This window comes from Camelus dromedarius, chromosome 32, assembly GCF_036321535.1.
Source record: "Camelus dromedarius isolate mCamDro1 chromosome 32, mCamDro1.pat, whole genome shotgun sequence".
Lineage (NCBI taxonomy): Eukaryota > Metazoa > Chordata > Mammalia > Artiodactyla > Camelidae > Camelus > Camelus dromedarius.
Window position 1 is genome coordinate 22,526,379 of NC_087467.1, and position 25,395 is coordinate 22,551,773.

General features: G+C 53.7%; 1 protein-coding gene across 7 annotated transcripts in view; it reads right to left on the reverse strand.

The window, feature by feature from the left end:
* Nucleotides 1-25,395, reverse strand: part of PIEZO2 (piezo type mechanosensitive ion channel component 2) — a 281,019-nt gene that overhangs the window by 59,155 nt on the left and 196,469 nt on the right. For 5 of the 7 annotated variants that reach the window (XM_031439202.2, XM_031439203.2, XM_031439201.2 and 2 more), the window contains 11 exons: nucleotides 23,695-23,925; nucleotides 20,390-20,513; nucleotides 18,734-19,014; nucleotides 17,286-17,434; nucleotides 15,187-15,360; nucleotides 7,038-7,234; nucleotides 4,994-5,154; nucleotides 2,783-2,959; nucleotides 2,409-2,534; nucleotides 853-1,053; nucleotides 43-247 (listed from right to left, as the gene is read on the reverse strand). In XM_031439202.2, the coding sequence (XP_031295062.2) occupies nucleotides 43-247; nucleotides 853-1,053; nucleotides 2,409-2,534; nucleotides 2,783-2,959; nucleotides 4,994-5,154; nucleotides 7,038-7,234; nucleotides 15,187-15,360; nucleotides 17,286-17,434; nucleotides 18,734-19,014; nucleotides 20,390-20,513; nucleotides 23,695-23,925 (2,026 nt within the window). Of the gene's footprint in view, nucleotides 1-42; nucleotides 248-852; nucleotides 1,054-2,408; nucleotides 2,535-2,782; nucleotides 2,960-4,993; nucleotides 5,155-7,037; nucleotides 7,235-7,587; nucleotides 7,621-12,829; nucleotides 12,872-15,186; nucleotides 15,361-17,285; nucleotides 17,435-18,733; nucleotides 19,015-20,389; nucleotides 20,514-23,694; nucleotides 23,926-25,395 lie in introns of all 7 variants that reach the window. The other 2 variants (XM_064481624.1, XM_064481622.1) reach the window with 2 other exon arrangements.

Here is a 25,395-nt window from a genome sequence, read left to right on the forward strand (position 1 = left end):
GGGGCGCCCCCTTCCCCCACCCCCTCCCGCGGCACCGCTCACCCCGGCAGGGCGCGGGCGGGATGCCGATGCACACAAAGTACTGGAAGGTGATGATGCAGGCCAGGAAGCAGCAGTACTTGGGCCAGATCTCTGCGATGGCCTTCCTTCGGCGTCGGTACAAGACGGCGATCAGCCAGCAGGCATGAATCATGGCGTAGAAATCCATCCGCTGACCGATCACGTTAACTGACATGAGGAAACAGGTCTGTGTGAGGATGAAAAGAGGCAGAGAGTCGGGTTTACAGGGAAGGGGAGTGGGGTCAGGGGTGCGCCCTGAGTGGGCGGGGGACCTGCGCTCCCGCTGTTTGCCTGCTCTGCCTCTTTGGGGGCGTCTTCGCCACTAAGACAGAGGGCTGGACACAGGGCTTCCACCGGGAAGACTGACCAGGTCACGGTGACTAAGACCCACGTTGAGTGGCGGAGAGGATGGCGGCTGTGAGCTCTCCTGAAGCATCCCTGTTCCAAATACACTCCCCAGGGACAGGCCCACCACCACATCAGGTCAGAACGGCCGGCCGAGGCCCCACATTCAGAATGCGCAAAACGGCCACTTGGGCGTTTGTAAGACCAGAGGTCCAGGGGCCAACCTCACACCGCAGAGCAGGGGAACCGGCACCTGGTCCTGGAAAGATTCAACCCAGGCCAGGCCAACCCTTTGGTGGAGCCTCCTCCCTGGGCCCGAGGAGACAGAGATCAGGGTGTGGAGATATGCAAGGAAGCCCCAGGGTCTGTCCCCGACCCAGCCCTGCAAAGCAGCTACTAGAATTTTCACCGAAAAGAGAAAGAAAACAGGTGAGCAAGGAAACCCACCTCCAGCCCAAACTTGTAGAAGAAGTAGTTGATAAAATACTTGGCACAGCTGACCAGCCCATCGTCCAGGTGGTGTCTGGTGACGTCGTGGAAGATGGTCTTAGACACAGGGGCGGTGAGGTTGTTCCGGCCCCGGTAGTACTCCTGATGGCGGTAGACGGTGACCTCGAAGGCTAGGATGGCCAGCATCAGCAGGTTGTTCTGCAAGCCAGAAACAGCGGGGCTGAGGCCGTGCGCCGCCACGCAGTCACCTAAAGCAGCCCGGCTCTGAACTGCCTGGACGTCTAAAAGGACAGCGCTGTGTAAAATCCCGCCTCCATAAAATACAGTCCTGGACTCAAGGCTCGCTCTCCCTGTCTATGGTCACAAGGGTGGAGTTGCGTGTAATGTGCCAAGCAGGCTGGTTTCCTCACTAACAGGATCTACAATGCCCAGACCGAAGACGGGCGATGGCCCTTCCTGCTCCTGGGAAGTACACACCTGCACAGGAAGCAGTGCCCTGGGACCTCGGGGGTGGGGTGGGGTGGGCGGGCCAACCTTCTGTGCAACTAAAAGCAAGAAACACCTGTACATCTGATCTACAGGGACCCCCTGGGAGACAGACTGAGCTGGAGGACGGGGCTTCACATTAGAGGGGAAATTTTTGAGCTCCTCCAAAATCTGGCTGGGAAGAGCAGTGGATGGAAAAATGTGTGGATTATACCGTAGAATAATAATGGTGGTAATGATGATAATAATGACACAGTTAACCTTCATGTGCCAGACACTACTCTGGTCACCCTCTTCAGATCCAAGCTGGTTTTATCCTTGCACCTTTTAATGGCAGACATTGTTCCTACTTTACCAACAGTCTCTGCCACGTGAGATGAAAGCTATGCAAAGGAAAATGAGATGTCTAGTACACCTTAAGATTCCAGGAGCTGAGAACACGTGTTAAGCACACGGCCAGCACGGCTCAGCAGAGCGCGCTGTGGCTCACGGGAACCGCACCGCTGCCCCTTGTTTGTTGCAGCTACTTGCAGTCAAAATCCTCTTTTCACAGATATGCTCTTTCTATCTAATTTCCTCCAAACCCCACATATGCCCTTTGTTAGACTCTGTAAAGAATGAGAATTTACAGAGCAAAAGATCTCTCATAATGCCACCCCTCCTTCTCAAATAATCACTGGTGACCATTTGGTATGATTTACATAATTTCTTCTTTGTGTCTAAAGGGGATCGTAGGTGTGGTGTTTTGAAGTTTGCTTTTTCCCCTCCAACTCGGCAGCATGTCTTGGGCACCTTTCAGTGTCTGATGTTGTCTCTACTGCAACCTTTGAGAACGTTCCAGTGACCAAATTTGTCATGCTTTATTCAATTAATCTCAGACCACTGGATGAATCTCTTTTCAGGGCAATGCAATACTGCTCTGAATATTCAGTCATTTGTGCTGCAGGTGACTGCAAACGCCACGTAAGAGGGTGAGGTTACTATACGGGTGAGACTGGGTCCCCAGGGAAAGGGTCCAGACGTTAACTCCGCAGAGACAGACTCAGGAGGATGAGGCCAAACTTTACCCGCAGGTAGACAAGCAAAGGGGAAGACTTCCTCAGGCCGACCCACTCGGCGGGGTCGATGGGGGCGCTGTAGAGCAGGGACTTGTTCAGCTGCTGGAGGGGTATGTTCGTTTGGTTTTCATTTGGCTGAAAAGAGACAGGGGAGTAAGAAGTGGCGCCTCCGCTCAGGCGAGTTCAGACTCGTCTCCTGCGGCCCTGTGCACAGGCACGTGCCGCGTGGGGCGGGGACCCCGACTCGAGGGGGAAACCCCAGCTTCGGAAGAGACCAGGGCCCAGGCTCCACCCCTGCGGCCCAGCTGACTCGGGCCCAACAGCCCATGCCTGGGGATGTGGGTTCCCCAGTCAGCAAGTCCCCCCAAGTCTTTGAGGCTCACCAAGGAGCAGTTAACAGAAAAGTTCTCAGGTTTGATGGTTTGCAGCTGGTACAACATCTTGCAGACGATGATCACACACGTCCAGACCGTGCAGACGCTTGAAGCCAGACGGCGCAGCTTGGCGTACGGCAGAGCAAAAGCCCAAGAAATCAGAAATACGTAGTTGAATAGAGACACCTGGGGACAAAAATACGTAATATAGCTCGACATCTACAAAATGTGGCAACTTGATTTGTCCGGCTCCACTCGGTGAATCAAACTGACTGAGTTCCCAGGCCACGCCCTTGGGGCCAAGAGACTTGCCCGGAGCAGAGACAGGTTGTAGCCGGAGGACGTCTACTAACGTGGCCCCGGGCAACGCAGAGGCTCCTGGGACCAGACCCACAAGGGGTCCTCGGCCTAACCTGGAGCACTGGGAAGCATCCCCTGGAAGAGGCAACACCTGCACCGGCCCTTGAAGGGTGCCTGAAGTTAGCCAGGCCAACAGAGGGAGAAGGGCGTTCCAGGTAAAGGATGTACAGGCGGAGGCAGGAGCGCAGGAAGCAGCGTGGTGGGGGCAGGTGACCCCAAGCAACTGGTGATTTTGGAGTTGGCAGTACTGAGCCACAGCAGAAGGTGAGGCTGGAGGTGCAGCTGGGGGCCGTGTTTCCGCGGCCCTTTAAGTCCTGTGCATGGGCCCCTGTGCAGGCAGCAGAGCCACAAAGGGCTTTACACTGGGGAACCCCAAGGAAAGATGGCATTTCATTTAGACTGCGTCACTGAAGAGCGCAGGTGCGTCTGCGGGCTGGGCCCGAGGTCAGAAGACCAGCTCACACACCCTGCAGTCGTCCAGGAGGACAGTGACAGGGCGACGCCAGGCCAGCGCAGCAGAGGTGGGAGGTGAAGTCAGCTGGCTTGAGGTGGCCAGGGGTAGGGGTGAAGGAGGACGCACAGGGACGCCTCCCAGGGTCTGACTGGGGCACCAGTGCCCCTAGAGGAGGGGCGTCCGCGTCGGAGACAGGACCTGGGGTGGGGCAGCTGCAAGGAGGGAAGGGGTCAGCCTGTGAGTGTGTTTATCCATCAGGGGAGACGCCCACTCATCTCTAAGCCTTCCTCACGGCTCACAGTCCCTTGAACGGTCTGGAGGCACCACCATCTCACTCAGCCCTGGAAAATCCTCACTTACTCTCAATATTGTCACCCTCGTCTCTGGATATGGCTAAACCGAGGTCACAGAAACATTCCGTGCTATCAGGGGGAGTAACTGCGAGCATGCGGCTGGTAAAACTGAACGTGTGTCCAGCACAGGCGCTCACGGAGCCGCGCGTCCCGGCCTGACTCGCGGGGCTGCGAAACCAGCAACACGGCAGCTCCACGCTGGTGGCAGTTCTGCGGTGCGTTACCTGCTTGCCTCCAGGACAAGGCAGTGCCGTGAGCACTAAGCGCGGAGGCTTCAGGGGAGAAGAGCCGCCTTTCAGAGCTGCTCGAGGATGAAAGCACTGCTGGAGGAGGACTGGCCCGCCCACTACAGAGACGCCACAACACGACAAGTAGCAAACGTGGAAGGCGCTTTGGGACACTCGAGGCCGAGGTCCTGCCCAGCGGTCACTTGGAGAGATGGGGCTGGAGTTCCAGACGCACGACCCGCTGCACGGGGACGGCACGCGGGACACAGGAGCTCCGGCCGCCACCCACGGAGCATGCAGTCAGAGGAGGGGATGCGGACAGAGCCCGAAGGCCCCAGAGCAAAGCTGGTGACCAGAGAGGAAGGGGCCTGGAAAGTGCGGGTTCGGAAACCAGAGAGGGGAGCGCTGCGAGGACGAGGGTCACCAGGATCCACTGTCACAGAGAAGCAAGCAGGATCAGCGTGGACAGGCCCGGTCAGGGGGGCTTCTGTCTTTTATCGCTTTCCAAACAGGAAAACTGGGGCTCAGGGAAGGTCCCAACCACTGTGGTCCTTCACGCAGTGGTTGGCTGTGGTCTCCTCGCGCCCCCGATGATGAGAATCTCACGGAACGTACGTTAAAGAAAATGGCAGATACCGGGGGCCCTGAGGTCTGTCCCCCTTCCCAGGACGCTGTCCTCCGCTTTACTGAGCGCCTAGTGTGTGCCCGTCTCAGACCCTGGTGCCCCGATGTGCTGGGAATTACACCTGAAAAGTCAGGGAGACCCGGGGAAGGGAGGCGGCGCCGCGCTGCCTGTGAGGCTGGAAGGACGCCGATGTTCACTTGCCTCTTTCACGGACACCCAGACGACGTACGAGGACACGATCTTGACAATGTGCAGCTCCAGGACCCACCACAGGGACGCCTGCAGCCTGTGGAAGCACTCCAGGAACTTCAGGAACAGCACCGTCAGCCGGTCGGTCACCAGGTGCCACTTGTTCCTCAGATCTGCAATGCAGGGAACGCACCCAGCAACGCAAAGGGGGCGTGTGTGTGCGTGCGCGCACAATTATTATTTAGAGCTTATCTCGTGTTGTTCCGACTGTAATGAGAAACTGCAAGACAACCAGAGTGGACGAATCCAAGAGCCTCGATCTGGCGGAAGGGGGCCCACGGATCCCACCGTGAGGACACGGACGTCACGCGCTGACACGGAGACACCACAGCACTGCTTTCACGCACCTTCTTATTACATTTATGTGAAAAACAGTGTCGACTTTATTTACCATTGAGGCTGAGGGATATAATTCCCTAATTTACCCCAAATATTAAGTAGCTGAGCTCCCTCTAAATGACACTTTTCTTGCCAAAACAGTGCTCCCCTACGTGCCAGTCCCCTTCCTGGGGCTTAACAAGGGGGCAGGCAAGGCGCCGCCCTCCCCCGCCACCCGGGAAGAGCCTGAGAGTGGACCCTGGTTCTGGGCCTGAACCCCCGGCCACAGCCCACCAAGTGCGCCCAGACTCACCCCAGTGACAGCTTTTAATCAAATTAGTCGTTTTCCGCTTTCTACCTTGTGTATTTCTACCTTATTATGTTGCAGCCTTGGCCCAGGCTTCTGCCCGGAAGGTCAGTCTGGGTTCCCTGGAAGGAAAGCCCCACGGGGCCTTCCAGGACTAGCATGCCCCCCTCCTCGCAGACAGAAGCTCACGGCTCTGCACAACCAGCACGCCCTGCCCCCTGCGGACAGAAGCTCACGGCCCTGCACGGGCTGAGACTGGGGTCCCTGTGTGCAGTGGCTTCCTGATGCGGCTGGGGTGGCGCCGCAGTGACGGCCTTGGTTCTGAAAGTTTGCCAGGCTTTACTCATTCACAGCGTGACTCGGGTGGCAGGTCAGCGCGAGGGTCAGGCCCTACCTGGGCACGCTTCAGAGGCGGGGGTGGCAGGTACGGAGGGAGCAGGTGCGGCCCAAGTTAGGGTGAGACGTCACTGTAAGTAAAGCTCGCACTTGCCTTCGGGCAGCGAGACAGGCCTGGTCCCGAGCCCTCGGCCCCCAGGGCTCACGCTTCTCCGCTGGAGGAGGACACATCGCGCAGCGCAGGGGGCGCTTCTGGGTGAAGGGCCAGCCCTGGGAGGAGCCTGCCTCTGGGAGGGACCGTCCGCACACAGCGCCGGGGCAGCGAATGACCGTCACAGCCCCAGAGCGTCACCCCAAAGGCTATGCTCTCCAGTTCTCCCAAACTTCCTGGAAGCTAATAGACTAAAGGAAGCTATGCAGGATCCCGTGGGCCCTTCTGGGGACAGAACCCCGCGTGTCCCCCGCCTCTCGTTTGTAGGAAAGCATTAGCCCCCTAGGCCTTCCCTGGGCCCCAGGAGCGAGCTAAGCAGAGAAGGGGGGACACGCAGACACGAGTGAAGACAGGCAAGCACAATGGTTCAGCCTTGAAACAAAGCCAAGGACCTGGTTTCTCCTTCCCATGGGCTGCAGGTCACACCCTGAGCTGCACCCTTGAGTCGTTCTGCAGGCGCTGAAACCCCCGCCAGGTGGAGACGCTGGCTGCACGCTGACCCCCAGCACGCGGACCCCAGACGGCTTGGAGCCCGAAGGGTAATGATGTCACCTCCCAGTTACCTCAACACCAGCCTATGAGAAGGTCCACGGACTGACGTGCACCGGTAACCTTCTCCCCGACCTCGCCTTTAAAACCCTTCCCTGAAAGCCACCGGGCAGCTGGGTCTTCTAAGCACGAGCTGCCCGCTCACCCCGCTTGGCGCCGCAGTGAATGCGCTTCCCTTCACCGCAGCCTGCGTCCAGCGCACGCTCGTTTCACCCACTCGGGGCAAGTTTCACTCCCGCCGCCCGTCAGCCAGCACCCGCTAGCGGGCAGCTCACCTGACGCCTCCTCCTCCTCGTCCTCGTCGTCCTCATCCTCGCTGTCTTTGCCGGGCTCACTCTTCTTGGCCTTGGCGGGGCAGCCCCCCGGCTTCCCCTCCCCAGGCCCAGCCAGCGGCTTGGTGTCCGCCGACCCCAGGCGGGCGGTCAGGTTCATCATGGCGAGGTCGGGGAGGCTTCCCTCGGGGTGGGCCAGTCTGCCGGCAGAGAGCAGGGAGTCAGGGCACGAGGGGCTTGGGACACGCGAGCGAGGGGCTCGTGGAGGAGGACAGACGAAATGGAAATCAGTGCACGACACGGCCTGGCAGGTGGGCTTGCGAGCGTCTAGGCGCTTTTTTACTTTTTAAAGCTCTTTCTAAAAATGAACTGTCAATTTGGTGAGGTTCGGTTAGCTTTTCCAATTCAGGTTCGAGTGATTAGTCGGTCATGAGAGCTATCGACACCTAAACTTGACATTTCCCCGCAGGAGAAAATGGTCAGAGTTTAGGCCGCAGAAGCATGAAATGGCGTCATGTGAGCTAGCATTTCATGGCTTCACAGGGGGACTTACTCATTTTGGTGGATTGGTAATTTTTTCTTGATGCTGCTCAAAGTAATTGAAGTGGAAAGGAAAAAGAGGAGATGAGAACAGAAGAATTATAAGGAGAGTCAGAGATCACACATCATGCTACAGATCATCACTATCGCGCTCCTGTGTGCGGCTGCAGCAGGCCTCCGCCCAGCACATCCCGGGGCGGTGCGGACAGCGTGCTCCGGCTGGGGGCCCTGCGCTCGGCAGCCGGCCTGAGATGGACGCGGCTGCAGTTGTAGAGGACAGGACACTCAGACCGTGGGGGCAAATCACGTCATGCTTTTCAAGGAAGGCAGCAAACCACCCCGCAGCAATCAAGTCAATCGCACTTGAAAGAGGATTTCCTAACCTCTCAGGTAACAGGGCATTTCCAGCAGCCTTGGCACAGGCCGCTCCCATCCTGCCACCACCTGAAGCAGACGCAGCGGAGGCTGGCGCTGGCAGGGGTGAGGAGCCTGCCTCCCGCCCCCACCCGAGGGCAGGATGCCAGCGGCTGGACCCGGGCCCTGAGAGGAGGCTGCGAGCCCCGCCCGGGGCGGGGGCTACAGCCTCGGGGGGCCTGGGCGGCGGCTCGCGTTCCATGGGTAGTAACAAGCCTGCTCTTGCTTGACCTTTTATTTTAAGTATATTTTTTCATTCACATTCAAACAAGCGTCTGAGGGAACATTTGTGGGTAGTGAAGGAGGCGTTAGGAGACAGTCTGGTTTCTCCACCTGCGATAATTAACCCACACGTCACGGCCTGGCTGTCACAGGGTGGACACTGAGTAATGTCACTGTGTTTGTGCAAGTGTGGGCTCCGAGTAAGTTAATTAACCTTTCCGGAATTTACTTTTTAAAACAAAATGAGGACGTCTGGGTGGATAAAAATCTTAAGGTTACGTGCAACTTGCTGGTTTCACATTTACAATACCTGTGATGTTGAGTGACTATCGTAGTGAATTTGTAATAAACCCACAGACTTTCAGACAGCTCATCCTTCCAGAGTAATTCTCTTTAACAGGGTGCCAAGCAGGTAATTGCGGAACGTCGGAAACGGGCTGTTAATCTGATGAGTAGAGGACGTTCTGAGGCTGACAGAAGACATCGCGCTGGGGTGCGCTTTGCTTGCTCAGGCCAGAAGGCTTGCCCTCCGCCTCTGGGAAGGCTCCCCACTCCTGAAGCTGCAGTCCCGCATCTTCTCCAGCAGGCCTGCTCATCAGACCTCAGGGACCTCGTCTCCTGCCCTGTGTTGTCAGGAGTCCCACATGTTGAAAGATACCGAGGTGGCAGTCAGGTGCTGCACACCTGTCGGTATTTCTGTGTTCCCTTCCGGGCTTGCTGGGGAAGGCACCTTACAAGCAAGAAGACACTTCCCTTATGACAGGAATGTGCAGCTTGTAGTGCGGAAGTACCGCCATTTCTGACGTCTACCTGGACGCTACCGGGACTGGAGACTGACAAGAAAACCACTGTCCAGTAATGAGCGCAGAGATGAGGCTGTTCCTATAGCCGCCACTTTGGCTGCGCAACGAAACGTCCTCCAGCAATGGGGCCCCGAAAGTGCCGGGCGGACGGAGGGGAGGCTGCTGACCGCAGGAATGAGCATTCGAGTACACCTCTTGGAAGGCAGTCCAGGAGGTGCACTTCTGGAAACCTGTCCCAGGTGCCAGGGGTCTGGGACTAGATGGAGCTGGGGGGGGGGCCGGGGCGGGGGGGGGGCTTCTGGGCCTGAAGTGCTTCCTCTCTGACATCCTCCTCACGAGAAAACAGTGGCACGATGCCCGTGGGAGCTGGGACACCCGAGCTCGCCAGCTTGCAAAGCAGGACAAAAAAAGAAAAAAGAGGAAGGGGGGGGCGTGTATGGTGTTGTCACTTGCCTAGGAGTCTGCGAACTTCATGGAGAACACCTGAGTGCATGAAACGTGTACAAATGGAAGTATTTTCAATGCATGATTGGATTTTATTCCTTTAAAAAGACACTGTGTGAGTCCTGCCATCTTCCTGCTGTTTTCTTTCACTTTTATCTCAGCGTGTTTCACAGGCCACACAAAACGGTGTGAAAAGCGGGCCCTCGCGAATCAGAAAGACTGAGACTCAAGCCTCAGCCAGGCATCGGACCCGCCGGGGGCCTGGCCAAGCTCCTGATTGGGTCTTTTAGGTCTCAGTTTGCTGAGCCGTAACGTGGAAGGGCAGTGCTTACTTCCCAGGAAGCTGAGAAAAAGGAAGGTGATTTCCGCCCAGCGCTTAACAGGGGAGCACTCGTGGGGCAAGGAACCCTCTGCTCGTGACGGGCCGTCTTTGCTCTTTGACAGTCTGTGTCCCCCTTTCCCACAGAGGCAGCGGTGGAGCTGGAGGGACCACACGGCACAGCCACAGCAGGTGGGGGGTGCGCCACACTTGGGCCGTGCGTCTGCCCGCAGCAGACCCCTTAGCAGGCCTGGGGCTGGACACGGCCCTTCAGAAGAACTGGGCAGACGTTTCTTCCTCGGGACTCTGTGTCTGACAGTCTCAACGCCGGGCCCCCTGCCGGCAGCGGTCACCTCCCTCGCGGCCCGGCTGAGCCCGGGGGCCACTGCAGAGCTGGGGTCTACTTCACTTAGATCTGTCCCCTCTAACAAAATTTTTAAAAGACCTGCTTTTTCAAAAACTCAATCAAACACCACACTCTAGTAAAAGACGTTCCCTGAAACCCCCAGCAAAGAAACTTGGAATACTCGTGACTCCACCGATCTCACCGCCGAGGCGGCGTTCCCCTCTGGGGCGCCAAATCCACCGGCTGAGAGCTGGCTCCCAGGGGCCCCGCCCCCAATGTCCTCAAATCCCACTGTGCTGCCATCTCTGCCCTCAGCGAGACCACTCCCTTCCCTTTGCGTTGTCTCAGCCACACCTGTAACTCTGGTCCTGCTTTTATTCTGATCCCGGCTCTGAGCTCCATCCTCTGCTTCTCGACACAGTGGTTCTCTCCTTCACATCCTGAGAGAGCAGGTCATTTCTCCTCGTTTATTTTCTCTCCCTCTCTCACCTCCCCCCCCCAGCTCTCTACTATGTGTGTGTTTCTCAATTTGTGTCTCCATCCTTTTACCCTAATTACTATTTGTGGGACCCCCACCCCAAGAGCAGAAATCCGACCTTATTCTGTGCACCTCCCTGCAAACTGCAGCCTTGTGCTTGGTGTGCCCTGTGAGTCCCTGAGTGTCTGGTGAACAGACTCTATGCACTGGAGAGACATTCTTATTTGAAACAGAAAAAACAAATTATAGAGAGTTGAAGAGGTTTAATTCTGTCCTAGGAAGTGACTTTGGAAAGACACCTCTTAAGCTAGTTTCCATGAAAGAAAATGGAAATTCTACCATTGTAAAATCTCCTCGGGTCTAAATTCCATTTATTTATAACTGCTCTAAAGTACACAGCACTCACCTCATTCACTGGACTCTTAGAGAAAAGGAACTCTCTTGCCACTTTGTAGTATTTGTAAATAATCCTTAAAGTAGAAGTTCTAAAATGCTAAGATTAAATTCTAGAACCCATAAGCACTTTTAGAATCACACGCCCCCCTGTACACTGTGCTCCTCTCTGGGTCAGTGACATCCCATGCCCTCCTGTAGTAGCTTGCACACAGCAAATTCAAGTTTGGCTCTTGGGAGCTTTCTGAAATTTTTTTGTTTCTCCAATATTTTCTACCTGTAGTTGGCTGAGTCCATGGATGCAGGACCCGCGTATCTGGGGGCTGAGTGTGGCAGCCCCTGCCGTCCCTACCCATCAGACCGACTCCTGCCCTCTTTGGTGCCCCAGCCACCTGCTCTTAGAGCACATGGTAAACACATTATGAGAAATGTAGAGGGAGGGAGACAGAGCGTGTGGTTCCTTAGGCTTAGAGGGATGGGATATCTACAGCTGCTCGACCTTTCTAGCCAGAGTCTCTACCTTATTTCTCTGCCCAACAGCGAAAAGCCCGAGGTTGACTTTTCTCTCCCACACTGTCAGCAAAACTGACCCAAAGGGAACTGGCCAGTGCTCACTCTTCTTGTTTAGAGGTCGCACGGATGCACTAAGTTTTGACACTCCCTGCTAGAAGGTCTGCCTCCTAGGGTTCGCTATCTGGTCGTCAGCCTCAGGAGTTTACTCGAGAGAAAACAGAACGGAAGAGACAGCCAAGGAATCTCTCAAAAGGTGATTCTGTGACCTGGATTTGTCGCAAAACACATGCTTCTGTTGCTTGCATCACCGCCTTTGTTACTGACGACGTGAACTGTCAGAGTGGACGTTTTAAGTCACCTTAACTTAACAGAGTAAGAAGGCTTTCGGCAAGTCAGACCCCAGGGGACCCTTTCTGCGTGCTCCTGGGGCGCTCGGGGACAGCCCTGCTCTGTGTGTGTGGCGCCCCGCGCGTGTCTCTCCTGCCGGGTGCCGGGTGTCCACGGCAGCGCGGGCTTTGCCTTCTCTGCAGCGGAACCCGGTGCCGTCTGTCACACGCCGCCCTTCAGTATGTGGCTCTTCCGAGTAGAGGTGCATTTGAAGAAGTTGTTAACCATAGATTGTCATGGCTGTTACCACTTCGTTTGGGAAACAGCTCCTGACAGGGCGGGCGTAGCTCAGGGGGAAGAGCACGCTTAGCACCCATGAGGCCCTGGGCTCCACCCCCAGTGCCTCCACTAAACACAGCTGCTGGGGGTCGGCTGATGGTTAGGTCCCCAGGATCGGTGAGATGTGGGCCCCGAGGTGGATCCGATGGGGACTCCAGGCCTGAGTGGCGGGGGTCTCTGGCGGGGGGGTGGGGTGGGTGGGAAAAGCAGGGGAGGAGGCTGGGAGGCCGGTGTCGGAGTCGGTGCTCCGGGCACCAGAGGGAGGGCAGCTGAGGTCCAGCGGGCAGTCGGCGGTCTTTGCGGGGGAGCTGGGTCTTGAGCTGAGCTCTCAATTATGTCTTCAGGAGGGAGAGGAGCCCTCAGGCCAGCCTGGGGCTGGTTCTACCCAAGGATGCGTTAGTAGGACACACGACTGAACCACGACCAGAGGCCGAGCACCAGCTCAAGACCCCCAGCGGCCTCTGAGACCCCTGGGCGGCACCATTTGGCCCCAACACCGAATAGTTTGGCTTGCAAAATATACCCATGAGCATACCTGGAGAGCACGTCCACTATCTGATGACACGGTTTTTCATTTACAGAACAGTCAAGGGTTTAACACACCAAGAGACCATTAAAAAAGCAAGCAAGCAAGAGAGGAAACACTGAGGTACCCACCTACTGATTATTAGATACACGCGCCCGCTGACTTTGGCATGGCTGCGCGTAGACACGGAAGCACAGGGTGGCAGCGGGGGACAGGAGGGAGAGAGAAAGAGGAGACGGTTAGCCAGAGAGCACGGGCTGGCTGCGTCCTGCCAGCTCGGCAGCACGGCGTCATCGACACGTCCCTGCCCCCGAGAGTCCCCGGCGGCGAGCTTCAGCGGTGACACGACATCAGCAGAGTCAGGAAAGCGCTTGACAGTCCCACGTCTCTCCGTCGACACCCCCACCCCCGGCTCACACGCCCTTGGACACCCGCACGACCTAAATGTTCAGAGGATGTGGGCCCCGTGAAATACAAGCTCAACGATTCATTCCCACACCTCCCCCAGCAGCAAAAATCAAATCAAATCAAATCAAATCCTCCTAAGTAACCAGATTCAACACTTTGTTTTCTGAGGTTTTTCTAAAACTGAGGTTAAAAAAAAAGTCATTCTGCTTCTGCAGCATCAGAGCCATGCATGAAACCAAGTCTGGACAAAGTGCGGTGGTGCGTATTTAAATAAGCCACGGATAGCTGGGGCCTTGTTATTAAGTCTATATCATGTAAGAATCTCATCAGATACTCTCTCAATTTGTAAGTGAATCGGTGTAGCCTGAAGCGTCTCCGCAGCGCTTCATACACTCTGAAGGGCTGAACGCAGTAAACTGCTTCCAACCAGCTGCCGCGGCCTCCCCCCACCCCACCCCCCGCCCCCACGGAGCGCCCGGGACGCACAGAGCAGGGAGCGCGTGGCCGGCTAGTCAGAGACCGCGGCACTGGGGTCCGCGTGAGGCATGAAACGCATCGGTTCCTCCCAACTTGGGAGCCTCTTTTGGGGAAGCATCTATGAAGGAAGCGAGAACAGAGAAGGCAGAGAGGACAGTCGATCCCAACTCTGAAAATCTCTCTTTCTGCACCATTTTGACTTGAATGCCGTCATTTACTGGGGTTCTTGGGAATAAAAACACCATCAGGTGGAAGCTACTAGCAAGAAAAGGACTAACTACAAGGGGAAGAGTCCCTGAAAAGATGGGGCACGGGTCAGACGTTCCAGGTTGAAGCTTTGTGGACTTTTATGTTAGAACCTTGCAGGAAATCCCAAAACACGGGCCTTGAGTGAGTCCCTCAGGCTCCCTGAGCTACTAGCAAACTGACTTCCACAGAACCGGAAATGAAGCCCCGCGGTCCTAGACCGTCCCGAAGGCCGACGCCCACTCTTGCCTGGTCCTTTATGTCTTCCTGGGGAGGTCACCGTCAAGGGGTGCTCAGACCGCGGCACCCTCCGCCGTCCCTCCGTCTCCGGCCCAGCCCGGGGGACGCGGGCTGGAGCAGTGGGGGAGACGGGGTCCATGCCTTGACGTGAGCAGTCCTCCTCCTCCAGAACCCCCCTCCCCCAGTAGCGTCCTGTGTCCTCACAGGGAGCTCTGCTGGGCAAGCTCGTCCTCCCACAGTCCCCTCCCCACCTGGGCAGAGCGCTGACAGCTCGCTCTCTCGGGAACGGTGCGTGATGAAACGCTACTTCATCTTCTTTGGATGTACACTTTTTTCCCCTTGGGAAATGAGTTTGGGGAGCCCACGTAAGCTAAGGGCTTGGCATAGGACACTCCCTTATTTGCTTCACAAATGTTTTCCCAGGAGCTGACTCGCTGGCTGTCACGTGAAGCAGAGAGGAAAGCCAGCATTAGTGCTCGCTAGACAGGCACTCATGCGTCCCCATGGTGGGTCGACGGAGGGCCGAGTGATCCCCACTGTGGCTTCAACACGCAGGCCAGGGAGAGCGATGGCCCGTCTGCCACCTGTAAACCATGTGTATTTAGTGACGGAGAAGGCAACCACAGGGGCTGGTGAAAGAAAACACTGCCTTCACGTTCTTCCCTTACGTGTTATTTCAGTTACTAGCAGACGGAGGAGTGTCTGCCTTCAGCCGAGGCCCTTCCCTTCCAAGATGCAAGGGGATTCTGCAGTGAGCTCTCACTCACAGGGCTGATGACTGGCTGCTAGGGCGGCAGAAAACTCATCCTCTGAGTGAGCCGGATTCTGTAAGTGTTCTCAAATCAATCAGCAGCCTGGACGCAAAAAGCACATCACCACCCCTGAAGAATCTGAGTCTGCACAGCTGCTCGGAAACCAGCTCGCACGGCTGTCAAGGCCCCCGCGCTAACCACCAGAAACCACTGCCACTTGCCTCAGAACGTGCCATCGAATGTCCCACACCTTCCCCCATTTTCCCCCCACGCACGCGTATGGCAAGTTCAGGGCTGAGACGCTAAGTTAGATTACTGGTTACCTGCCAGGCAGTGAGAGGCAGCTGCCCCCTGCGCGGGCTCACCTGTAGATGGCGCTGTCTTCCTTGCTGGGGATGGACTTCAGGTCCGTGAGTTCCAGGAAGCGGTCGTGGAAGTAGTGCAGGTGCAAGATGCAGACCAGCAGGAAGGAGGTGGGGATGAAGATGCGGGTGAAGAGCTCCGCCACGGTGAACTGCTTCAGGCCGAGGTCCTCCAGCCTGCGAGCAAAGCAAGACGAAGAGCAAGCCGCTCTCTCAGCGGATGAAGACCCCCCCCCCCCCCCGCGGCTGGCATCCCCTGGCCACCCTCAGCCCAGGGTGGCTCTGTCCCCTCCGGCGCAGCTAACCCACCCTGGACAGGGCAGCGTCAGTGGCCGCTTCTCCGGCCTTGCGGACTCCCGCCTGCCGTCCTCTGAGGGCCACCCCACGCTGCCCTGCTTGCCCCTCCTCCCTCCAGCCGCTCCGTTTTGGCTGGACCCCGGGGGCCGACGGGCCCGGGCCCGGCAGGCAGTCTCTCCTCTAGCTGGTCCCTCCCCCCCCCCCGGGAACCTCGCTCCACCTTCACATCCACGGTGCAAACGTGCAGTTACAGCTTGGGTTTCTCCGGGGGGCTCCGCTACGCAAACGCCTGCTGGAAACCGGCTGTCCCTCAGGGTCCCACGCTGAGTGTCTTCAGGACAGTCTTCTCCATTTCCCTGCTTTCCTAAGACAGCTGCGCTGCCCCCACGCTGGCTGCCCTGGTACAGCCGTCTACCTCGCGTGAGATGCCCAGGTCAGGACGTCTCCCCGGGTGCTTCGCTTGCCTTTGTGGCTCCACCACTCACGTTTCCTGTAACCTCATCTCTGAATCTGCCCCCTCCGGCTTCTGTCTCTGCCCTCCTGTTCCAGGTGAAGCACCGCCTTCTCTCACAGGACCCCTGCTGACCAGTCTCGTGTCGACTCCTGCCTTCCGACTCGTCACTGTTCCCTCAGCCAGGCAAGAGTTCTTCAGACTTTTCAAAATGCCACTGCCTACAAGCCACGCGCTTCTGGGTGCCTGGCCGGCCCCTCCCACCTCTTCCCTCTCTACGCTCCCCCCCTTGCCAGGCTCTGGCCTGGCCCAGGGCCTTTGCATTTGCTATTTCCTTTTTCTGGAATGTTCTTCCATTTCCAGCTCCCAAATTCCACACTTTTCTAAAGACAAGCTCCTCCTTATTCAGGTGGAGTTTAAATGATGCCCCACCTCCTCTGGGAAGCTTGACCTGACCACTCCATCTATACAGGTTGTGTCCTCTCACTGTTCACGACCTGGCCTGTTTCTGTTTCCTTCACAGACGCATCACAGTGATTTCTTTGTACATGAATTGGGTTTTTTTTTTTTTTTTTTTTTGGTTTGTCTTTTGGTCTTCTCTCACAGAATATAAACTCCATGGGGCTTAGACTGTCTGTCTTGCTTCTGATTGCATCCTTGGGTGAAGAACAGCGTCTGGCCCATGGGGGGCATTCAAGACTCACTTGCTGAATTGATGTGAAAGTCGTGTGAGTCTCCTTACAAGGGGGACCTTCCTTTTAAGCTTTCCTCTTAACCACCTCTGGGCATCTGGCTCTGTGCCCAGCTCTGGTTGGATTCCTAAACAAATCTCACAAACTGACAGAAGCAAATCAGAAGCTAGAGTCCCATCCGTTTCATGCACAAGACAAGCTTCACTACCACCAGTCCACTGGCACTTTTTCTCCGGCACCGCCTACTCCTCAGAATCTCAGCGCTGGCCGTGCCTGTGAGGAGAGGCCCCTGCTGTCTGTTACGAGCCTGCGGACGACGAACTGGGCTCCGGTGAGGAGCACACAAGGCAGGGCTGCAGGGACCCGGCCACTAACACTCGTGGGACACACATGGAACTGACACTAGACAAGGCCACTTCCTTAACAGGAGGCTGAAGACTCCCTTTTCAGCCGAGTCTTACTGAGCACCTGCTGTGCGCCAAGAGCTCAGGGTCAGGTAGGAGACCCCAAATGGCCAGGACGTGAGTCCTGCCCTGGAGGGGCTGGCAGACCGAGGCAACATTGTGCTCCACTAAAACCTCCCATAAAGACGTTGTGAACAACACGCATCCACGGTTCCCCGTTTGCCACATTCCGCCCCGCGGAACACCACAACTGCTTACTTTTCTTTTTTCAATCCAGTCATGTTTTGCCACAGGCCTGGGAAATTTTCAAACTGATACGTGTATATAAAAATAAGCACCAGCATCGTGTAGATAACCACGGACATCCAAAAATATTTCAGGATTCGCCTCCACCACTCATAGTGCACCTGTGAATCAGATGTTGAAAAACAAGTTAGAAAAAAAATTGCTTATTGAAGATTCACAAAAATATCCAGCTTCCTCAAGGAAGATGGGGGATTCTATCTACAAATGTTTGAAAACAAGGTCAAGTTCACTTCTGGTTTTGGAGGTTCTGTTCCTCGTAGACGTGGGTGGATGTGGACTAGAACCGGTTTCTCCCAGCAGCTGTTAACTGTGTCTTTGGGCAAAGCTGCTGGACCACCCCGAGCTGGCGCCCTCCTCGAGGGTGAAGTAACCATATTTATAAGGCCCCGGTGATCCCTGGCCTACGGGGCTTTCAGGATGTACGGTGGCAGCCGCTGCCATGTGGGTCTTGCCGGGGGAACGGCCTCCGTTTTGAAATTCATGCCATGTGACTACGAAGGTGAAACCGAGGACACGGGAGACATCCCTCTTGACCACAAGCCCGTGGATTTTCACGAGAGACCATCTACCCGGAATTTCAGAAAGTATGTCAGAACTTTATTGACTTCAGCTGTGACACTTTCACCTCCACGTGTAACACTCCTTTTCTTTCTCATAGTTGGTCTATTTGTTCCCCTGGTTGTCTGCAAGGACACTTTACCGTCACACCTGTTTTTATCATCAGGTTCCCTTCCATCATCAGTTAAAATGGAAGCTGTGCAGCGGCTAACTTGTTTTAATTTAACGTTTTATAAATTCTAGTTCATGCAAACCGCAGCACTTGTCGCATTATACACACGTTTGCGCGCGCGCACACGCGCGCACACACACAAACTCGGCTTTCTGATTCCGAAGTCCAATACAAATGGACTGAGCACCATGCAGTGTTTTCGATCATTCAGCCACTGTTCTTAAGTTATTATTCAAAAATACAATCCAGCTGTATAGGCTTCTTTTGTTAATTTTTGAAAGACAACTTTTTTTTTCTGACTTTTTAAGAACCTAACATTTTAAAAGAGTGAACGGGTGGAAGACAGCCATGTCTCATTTTAGGACCCCTGGCGGGTGATGCTCGGTCTCATCAACTACGTCAGGTTGACACATTAACGAAGGGGGAGGGCGCCGCTCGGGGGCAGAGCACGTGCTTAGTGCGCACAGGTCCTGGGTTCAACCCCCAGTCCCTCCATTAAAAACATTAGTTAATTAATAAACCTAAGTACCACACCTGCCCCCCAAGAAGAAAAACAGAACATAGATGACACGTTCATGAGATTCTGGTAACAGGACCCCGTCAGAGGAAGCTCAGGCACACTGCTGGACAGATGTGAGGACTGAAAGACAGAGGGCTACCGCCCACCCACCTGATACAGGGCCACACAGAACAGGAACAGCACCATGTATATGATTTTGTACATCACGATTTTGCCCTCGAAGCTGACAAAGAAGAACATCCCGCCACAGACGTAGATCCAGTACTTGATGAACACGGCCACCACCAGGTTCCCCAGCACGTTCATGACGTCCTGGCCGCCTTCCTCCTCCTCCTCCTCCTCCTGCCTTCTCTCCTGCTTCTCCTCCTTCGTTTCCTCTTCCTCCACCTTCTGCTGGGCCTCCCCTTCCACCTGGACGTCGTGTTCCTCATCTTAAAACAGAAGATGATGCCATGAAGCCGAGCCAGTCCCCCGAACCGAACCTCCCGCTGACCGGGTGTGATGTGGGTGTGACATTGAGCGTGTGTCGGACGCGTCACTGCGTGATCTGGGTAATTCAGAGTGTTCTCCCACCCCAGGTAGAATGCACCTAACTCAGCATAGTCAGTTTCCCTAACCGTCCTGAATCAGAGTTTTAAAGAAAGACATCTGGTAATATTGCTACACTAATCTTTTTGTAACACCCACTTCACTTCCAATATGCGATGACAGCTGCAATGACTGCGGGATCTAGAAAAATACATAGGCAACAAACAACACAAATCAAAACTATGATGTCAATTTCAAATTCCGACAGTCACATGGCTGTGGACGATCCTGGCTGTGTTTTACTGAATCTGGGTTAATGGTAACAATCTTAACCAAAAAGCCTGCTTTGAAAGAACTAAAAGGGTAAGAGTTAAAGCCAAATATGACTTGATTTAAATTAGGTTTGAAGAATCACTGTAATTTAACTGAGGCTCAAATAGTTTTGTGCATTGGAATTAAAAGCGTATTTGGTCTTACTTTAAAATATGCTAATACAGAGGACTCATCTTCTCGTTACCAAGGTGACCTCCAATTTGAATAATTTATTGACGTGACCAGGAGTCCCCAGAGTGAGGGGAATGCAAGGGAGGTGAGGGGTCAGAGCAACTATTGATCTTACATGATCTATTCTTCACATAAAGTACCTGGTGAACTGAATCCCTCTGGTCATAGAGACGTCCAAACTCAGTCAAGATGTAACTCTTACAGATTTTAGCGGCTAAAAAACAACTCCACATGTGGGCCTCAATGAGAAACTATGAGGAAAAAGATGAGTTGGTCTGTGTTGGTTTTCTCATCTTTACTGGGTTCATCATAAAGGCACCAGCCCGGCTTTTGTATTTACAGCCTCCTTTTCTGAGAGAAGTCTGCCTACCTCACTAATGGTCTCCAAGCCGTTTCACAAACGTAACACTGCATTTATCGGTATATCCAGCAGGGATGAGCACTACCCACATAGCAGGTCTAAAACTCCAGAGGTGATCACCAAGACATCACCTTCTTTTCCGACTCTGTGGTTGAGTTGTTTTGGAAAAGGAGGAGATGTGAGTCCATTTCTTGGTCCTAACCCTCACTGCAGCCTGACCCTGGAGAACCCAGTGAACATCTCTGAGCTTCCCTAAGTGGGAAGCTCCTGCAGACGCCCTGTGTGCAGGAACTCAGCACCAGAAACCTCGTTTATCCGCTCCCGTAGTGCCTGGCTTCCCTGGGGCAGAGCACAGAGATGCCGCCATGTCCCCGGGGCCCTTATCTCAGTCACACACCGCACATGCCAGTTACCTTTTTCTTCACTTTCCTGGCTTCCGATTTTGACTTCAGACAAAAGAGCTTCCTTTTCTCGGAGAGCTTTCTGCTCTGTGAGATGCTGCCTGAGCAGGAGCCAGAAGGTGATGGTGAAAAGTATCTGAAAGCAGAGAATTAGCAAGACATGCATTCACCCATCTGCAGTGTGAGGGTACTTCCTCAGTCACGCCACCCTCTCCACCTTTCAGTGGGAGCACAGTCAACCTTTCTCTCTGAGTTAGAGTCAGCCACCCCCGTGATTACAACTCAAAGTCCCCAGCTTTTAAATCTCCTTCCCGAGGATGCCATGTGCCCTCCAGTGCCAGGGTTTCCTTCAGCACCTGTGCGGCCCCGGGGAAAAAAACTTACTGATTTCAGGGAGCTTTGTTCTTCAGGGAATATAGGATCTGGCACACAGCAGCTTTTTTTTTTTTTTCCCCTAGATTTATTAAGCTAGAATTCACATACCATACTACTCACCCATTTGCAGGGTACACATCAGTGGTTTTTTGCGTATTCACCACATAGTTGTGCAACCATCACTGCAATCAATTTTAGGATATTTTCATCCTCCCAAAAAGAAGGCCCATAGCAGTCACCCTCTTTCCTCACCACCCCAGCCCCAGCCCCACCCAACCACTAATGCACTTCTTGTTTCTATAGATTGCCTAGTCTGGACACTTAGTAGAAATAGAATTACGTAATATGCATTCTTTCATTCGTGGTTTATTTCACTTGGTATAATGTTCCCAAGGTTTACCCGTGTCGTAGCATGACTGCTGCTCCATGCCTTTTTATTGCCAAGTAAGATTCCATTGCATGCAGAGAATACTTATCTACTCACCAGTTGATGGGCGTTCAGGACGTTTTTGGCTGTTACAAGTAACACTACTAGGAGCATTCACGCACAATTTCTTTGTCTGGACTTGTGTTTTCTGTGCTCTTTGGTACATACACCTAGCAGTGGAACTGCTGAGTCTCATGTAATTTTAGGTGAGCGTTCTGAGGACCTGACAAGCTGTTTCCCACCACTTTTGCATCCCCACCAGCATGCGCGCCCCTCCAGTTTCTTGATTTCCTCACTGACATTTGTGCCTGTCTGTCTTGTCGAGTCAGGCCGCCCTAGCGAGTGTGAAGCGGCATATCTCGCTGTGGTTTTAAAAAATATTTGCCAAAGAAATGAAAAAAATTAATAGCCTCACAGACGGGTCATTTTCATTTTGAGTAACTGCCCACTATACTACCCATAAATGTCCGTTCGCTGTTTCCCGTCAACGTGAACCGGTGCCATAAGTCCTGGTAAACACGCTCAGTCAAGAACCAGAGGGCTCAGACTTCCGGAAACCTGGGATTAAACTCTGGAAGTCACAACAAATTGAACCGTAGCTGCAATTTGGGTGAAAAATGCTGCTTCTAGTATGTTTATAGAGCTTAGGAGTGACTGGGGGTGGACAGGACATCTTTCCCAGGGACAGTGGGTTAAAAGCCAGGCTTTGAAGGCAGCAGCTGACTACGACTTGATGGAGCCAGAAAGGAGGTGCCCCGGGAGGCGGAAGGGTGCTGCCGGGCTGCTGAGTCTGGCCCCGCCGGACGTGTTCAGACCCCGAGGACCCAGGCCACATTCTTTCTTTCCTCTCACTTTCTATTCCAGTGGCCCACCCAGCACTCTGCAAACAGTGGGTGTTTAATAATGTGCCCTGACAGATGTCACCGTGCTAGAGATTGTATTGGCTTAGAGTTTGCTGCTATCACAATGCAAAGCCTTGTACCTTTTTTTAGCTCCTGAGCACCTGAAAATGTAAGTGCAGACTCTAATTTCCCTACAATTTTTTTTACATGTAGCAAATGTATTTCTCCTAAAATGTTTCCTCCAGGTTCAATCCCCAGTGCCTCCTCTAAAAATAAGTAAGTAAACATAATTACTCCCCTCTTCAAAATCTAAAATGTTTCCTCCCCAAAGAATTGTTAATTTTAGACTAGACAGAAGGTCCTTCAACTAGCTAGCTAGCACACGTGTTTAAACGTCTCACTGATGTTCTGAGTCATGGATTTACACAGTCAAAAGTATGAGGTTTTGAATTTCTCGTGTAGAAAGAGATGAACTTAGCAGCTTTGTGTGTGTGTGTGTGTGCGTGTAAGACGGAGAGGTGGAAGGGAGGCGTGTCAGAGCAGGTGACTCGTGAGCAAGAGTCTGATGCAGAACTTCCAGCACCGAGTATGGTTTGGGAGAGAAAGTGGGAGTGGGGGAGGCATGGGGTTTTCATATGAATAAATGAACGAAGCCGCCAGGGTCCACGAACACAGAGGATGAGGATCTAACCTCGGGCATTAGCATTCACCTGTCAGAAGCTCTCCCTTTGCCCCAGGAGCGTCCACCAGAACACCATTATAGGGATCAGCCCTTGGTCAGGTCTGTTCAGCGCCCCCGTCACACCCGACTCCCTGGGATACGGGGTGTCTGACACCCTGTAGAAAAGGTGGCTGCTCCCAGGAAAGGTGGACCGCACGTGATGCGAATGATGCCTCTTTCAGAGACACTAATTTTCCCCTCTGCCTGGAGGACGAAGGTTTTCAAGGCTCCTTTGGTATTTCCGGTATCCACGCCGACTGCTTCTACTGGCTTAGCCCAAAGGCATCCACACCAGGAAAGGTGCGTTTAGGGTCTGCCACTGCTCACAAAACAGACAGCGGAGTTGGGACACCCAACCTTCTAAAGGAAACTGTTAACACGGACCCTGACAATAAACTAGTGAAACTAGTGGACCAGCATTCTGGCTGCAGATGAAGGCGCCCTGTGCACCCAGCAGGCGAAAGAGAAAGCAAGCGTCATACTCAACTTTTGCTGCTAAAAATGTTTTTTTTAGACACGATTGTAGGGAAAAAATGTTTTCACTAATAACGCTTAACTGTAACAGCGATGTGTTCAGCCTCTTGTTCAAACTGATATCCATCTCCCGAAGTCTTCTATCCCCTTACGTTGTATTTTTCTATTTCCCTTTTAATTTCTACTATACCATAATTTATGCTGAAAATAACGTAAACTATATTTTGTCCTTTGAGTGGAAAGCACTGTCATTTTAAAATAAAGCCTAGAAGCATGGTGTGACGTTCTCTGCATGTAAATCGCAGACGTCTCTCGGCCACATAGAGCACTACTTACAGTTCGTATCTATTCATCTTTGCAGAGCGGCGGATGTTTGGAACCTATTATTGTACATTTTTGCTCAGATGTGATTATTTTGATTTGATTATTTTGTGGTTTTCTCTGAATGCTTTGTTTTCTTGTCTTCCTATTCACTTACCTTCGAGGCAAGTTCTCCTGGCTCTTTCTTTTCTAAAAATCCTGGGACCTTTTTAATTTCAGGAAGTTCAAAGCTCCATATGTACTGCAGGACCAGCAGCAGGTTTCCGTAGACAACCATGAACGGGGAGCTGATCATGGCGTACTTCCTCCTGTTGCGAATCATCCACAGGGTGCAGGACCAGATGAGCAGCACAAAGGTCAGCCAGCTGTGGTAGGTGATGCTCCAGGCCTGGGGGGAAGCCGGGAAGGCGGCAGTGGTCACGCACAGACCCTGCCCGTGGGACACAGAAGTCACCTCAAAGGAACAGGTCAGCGAGAGTCACACTAGGGAGGGAGAGTCGCGGGGAGACACGCCAGCTGTGGCTGGGGCTGGGGAGAGGAGGGGACACCGCTTCCGGGAGAGGACCGTGCTCTAAGCCTTCCTGCAGGGAAGGTGGTCGGGCAAGGGGGTCTTCATTCCACGCCCTTGCTCCCCAGCCCCACGCGGCTTCCTACTGACCCTGCTGCGCACGACTAAAGGTGACCAGGCTTTCTCCCTTATTCTTCCAAACTGGCGTGCGGTCAGCTTTTCTTTTTTTTAATTTTTAAACATTTTTAGGGGGAGGTAATTAGGTTTATTTATTTACTTATTTTCAACGGAGGTGCTGGGGACTGAACCCGCAACCTTGCTCATGCTAGGCACACACTCTACCATGGAGTTCTACCCTCCCTGGGGTGGCTGTTCTCTTGAGGGGGGTGGGTGCTGGGTAAGTCGGCTGAAGCTGGGCTGAGAAACGGAACCATGGGGATCACCAGGGCCACAGACAAGCTGGCTGCGGGGATCACCCTTTATAGACCACCCGAGAAGAGAGACATGATGGAAATCCGAAAATTCCCAGGAGGACGCTGAGTGTTAGGTGTCTGCACGCCCCAAACAATAAAGCCACGTTTAAGGGCGAGGCCAGCCCCGGCCTCTGTCCTCTAAGGGGCAGGACTAGAAAGCCAAAGGACACGCCTCGCACCCACAGCGCGCCCCAGAGGGCGGCTCCCGGAGCCGGCTGCCACGTCAGGCGCCTGCTCATCGCTATCCTCGGGAAGTCCGTCCTCTCCTACCAAGACCTTGGACACTGAATGTTTTGTGACGAGACCTTTAAAATGTTTTCTAGTTGTATTTGGGGTTACTTGAAACCAGTCATAATCCTGATTGTCATAACTACCAAGAGTGAGCTGTGAAGTCTGATACGTCTTACAAGTCTGTTCTGTTTCTGGCGGGTAGACAAGCGATCGAATACATAAGATAAGTGAATAAAAACAGCACAGAACAAACTCACACTTCCTCGAGGCACCCTGCAAATCTGCCCTAGAGCACAGCTAGCTTTTTAAGTGCAGAGTTATTTAAAACTGTTGGTGAAAACATACGGTAATTATAAACTGGAAATCAGAATTGCTTTTATTAAAATTAAGTGAGTGACTGACCACTAGTATCAAGTCTCAATTATTGTCATGAAAATATTATTCCTGGGAAATAGTGTTATCAAAGGTCAGTAACATTTAACGGATTTATCCCAGTATGAAGTTCCGACATGACTTTGCCATTTTTGTGTGTGTGATTCAGGAAAGGGATTTCCACAGAGATTCTGATTCCTGCAGCAGATCCACCCCCCCACCGCCCACCGTACACTAGTCTTGTTTGGGACAATGAGGGCAAAAGAGGGAGAAA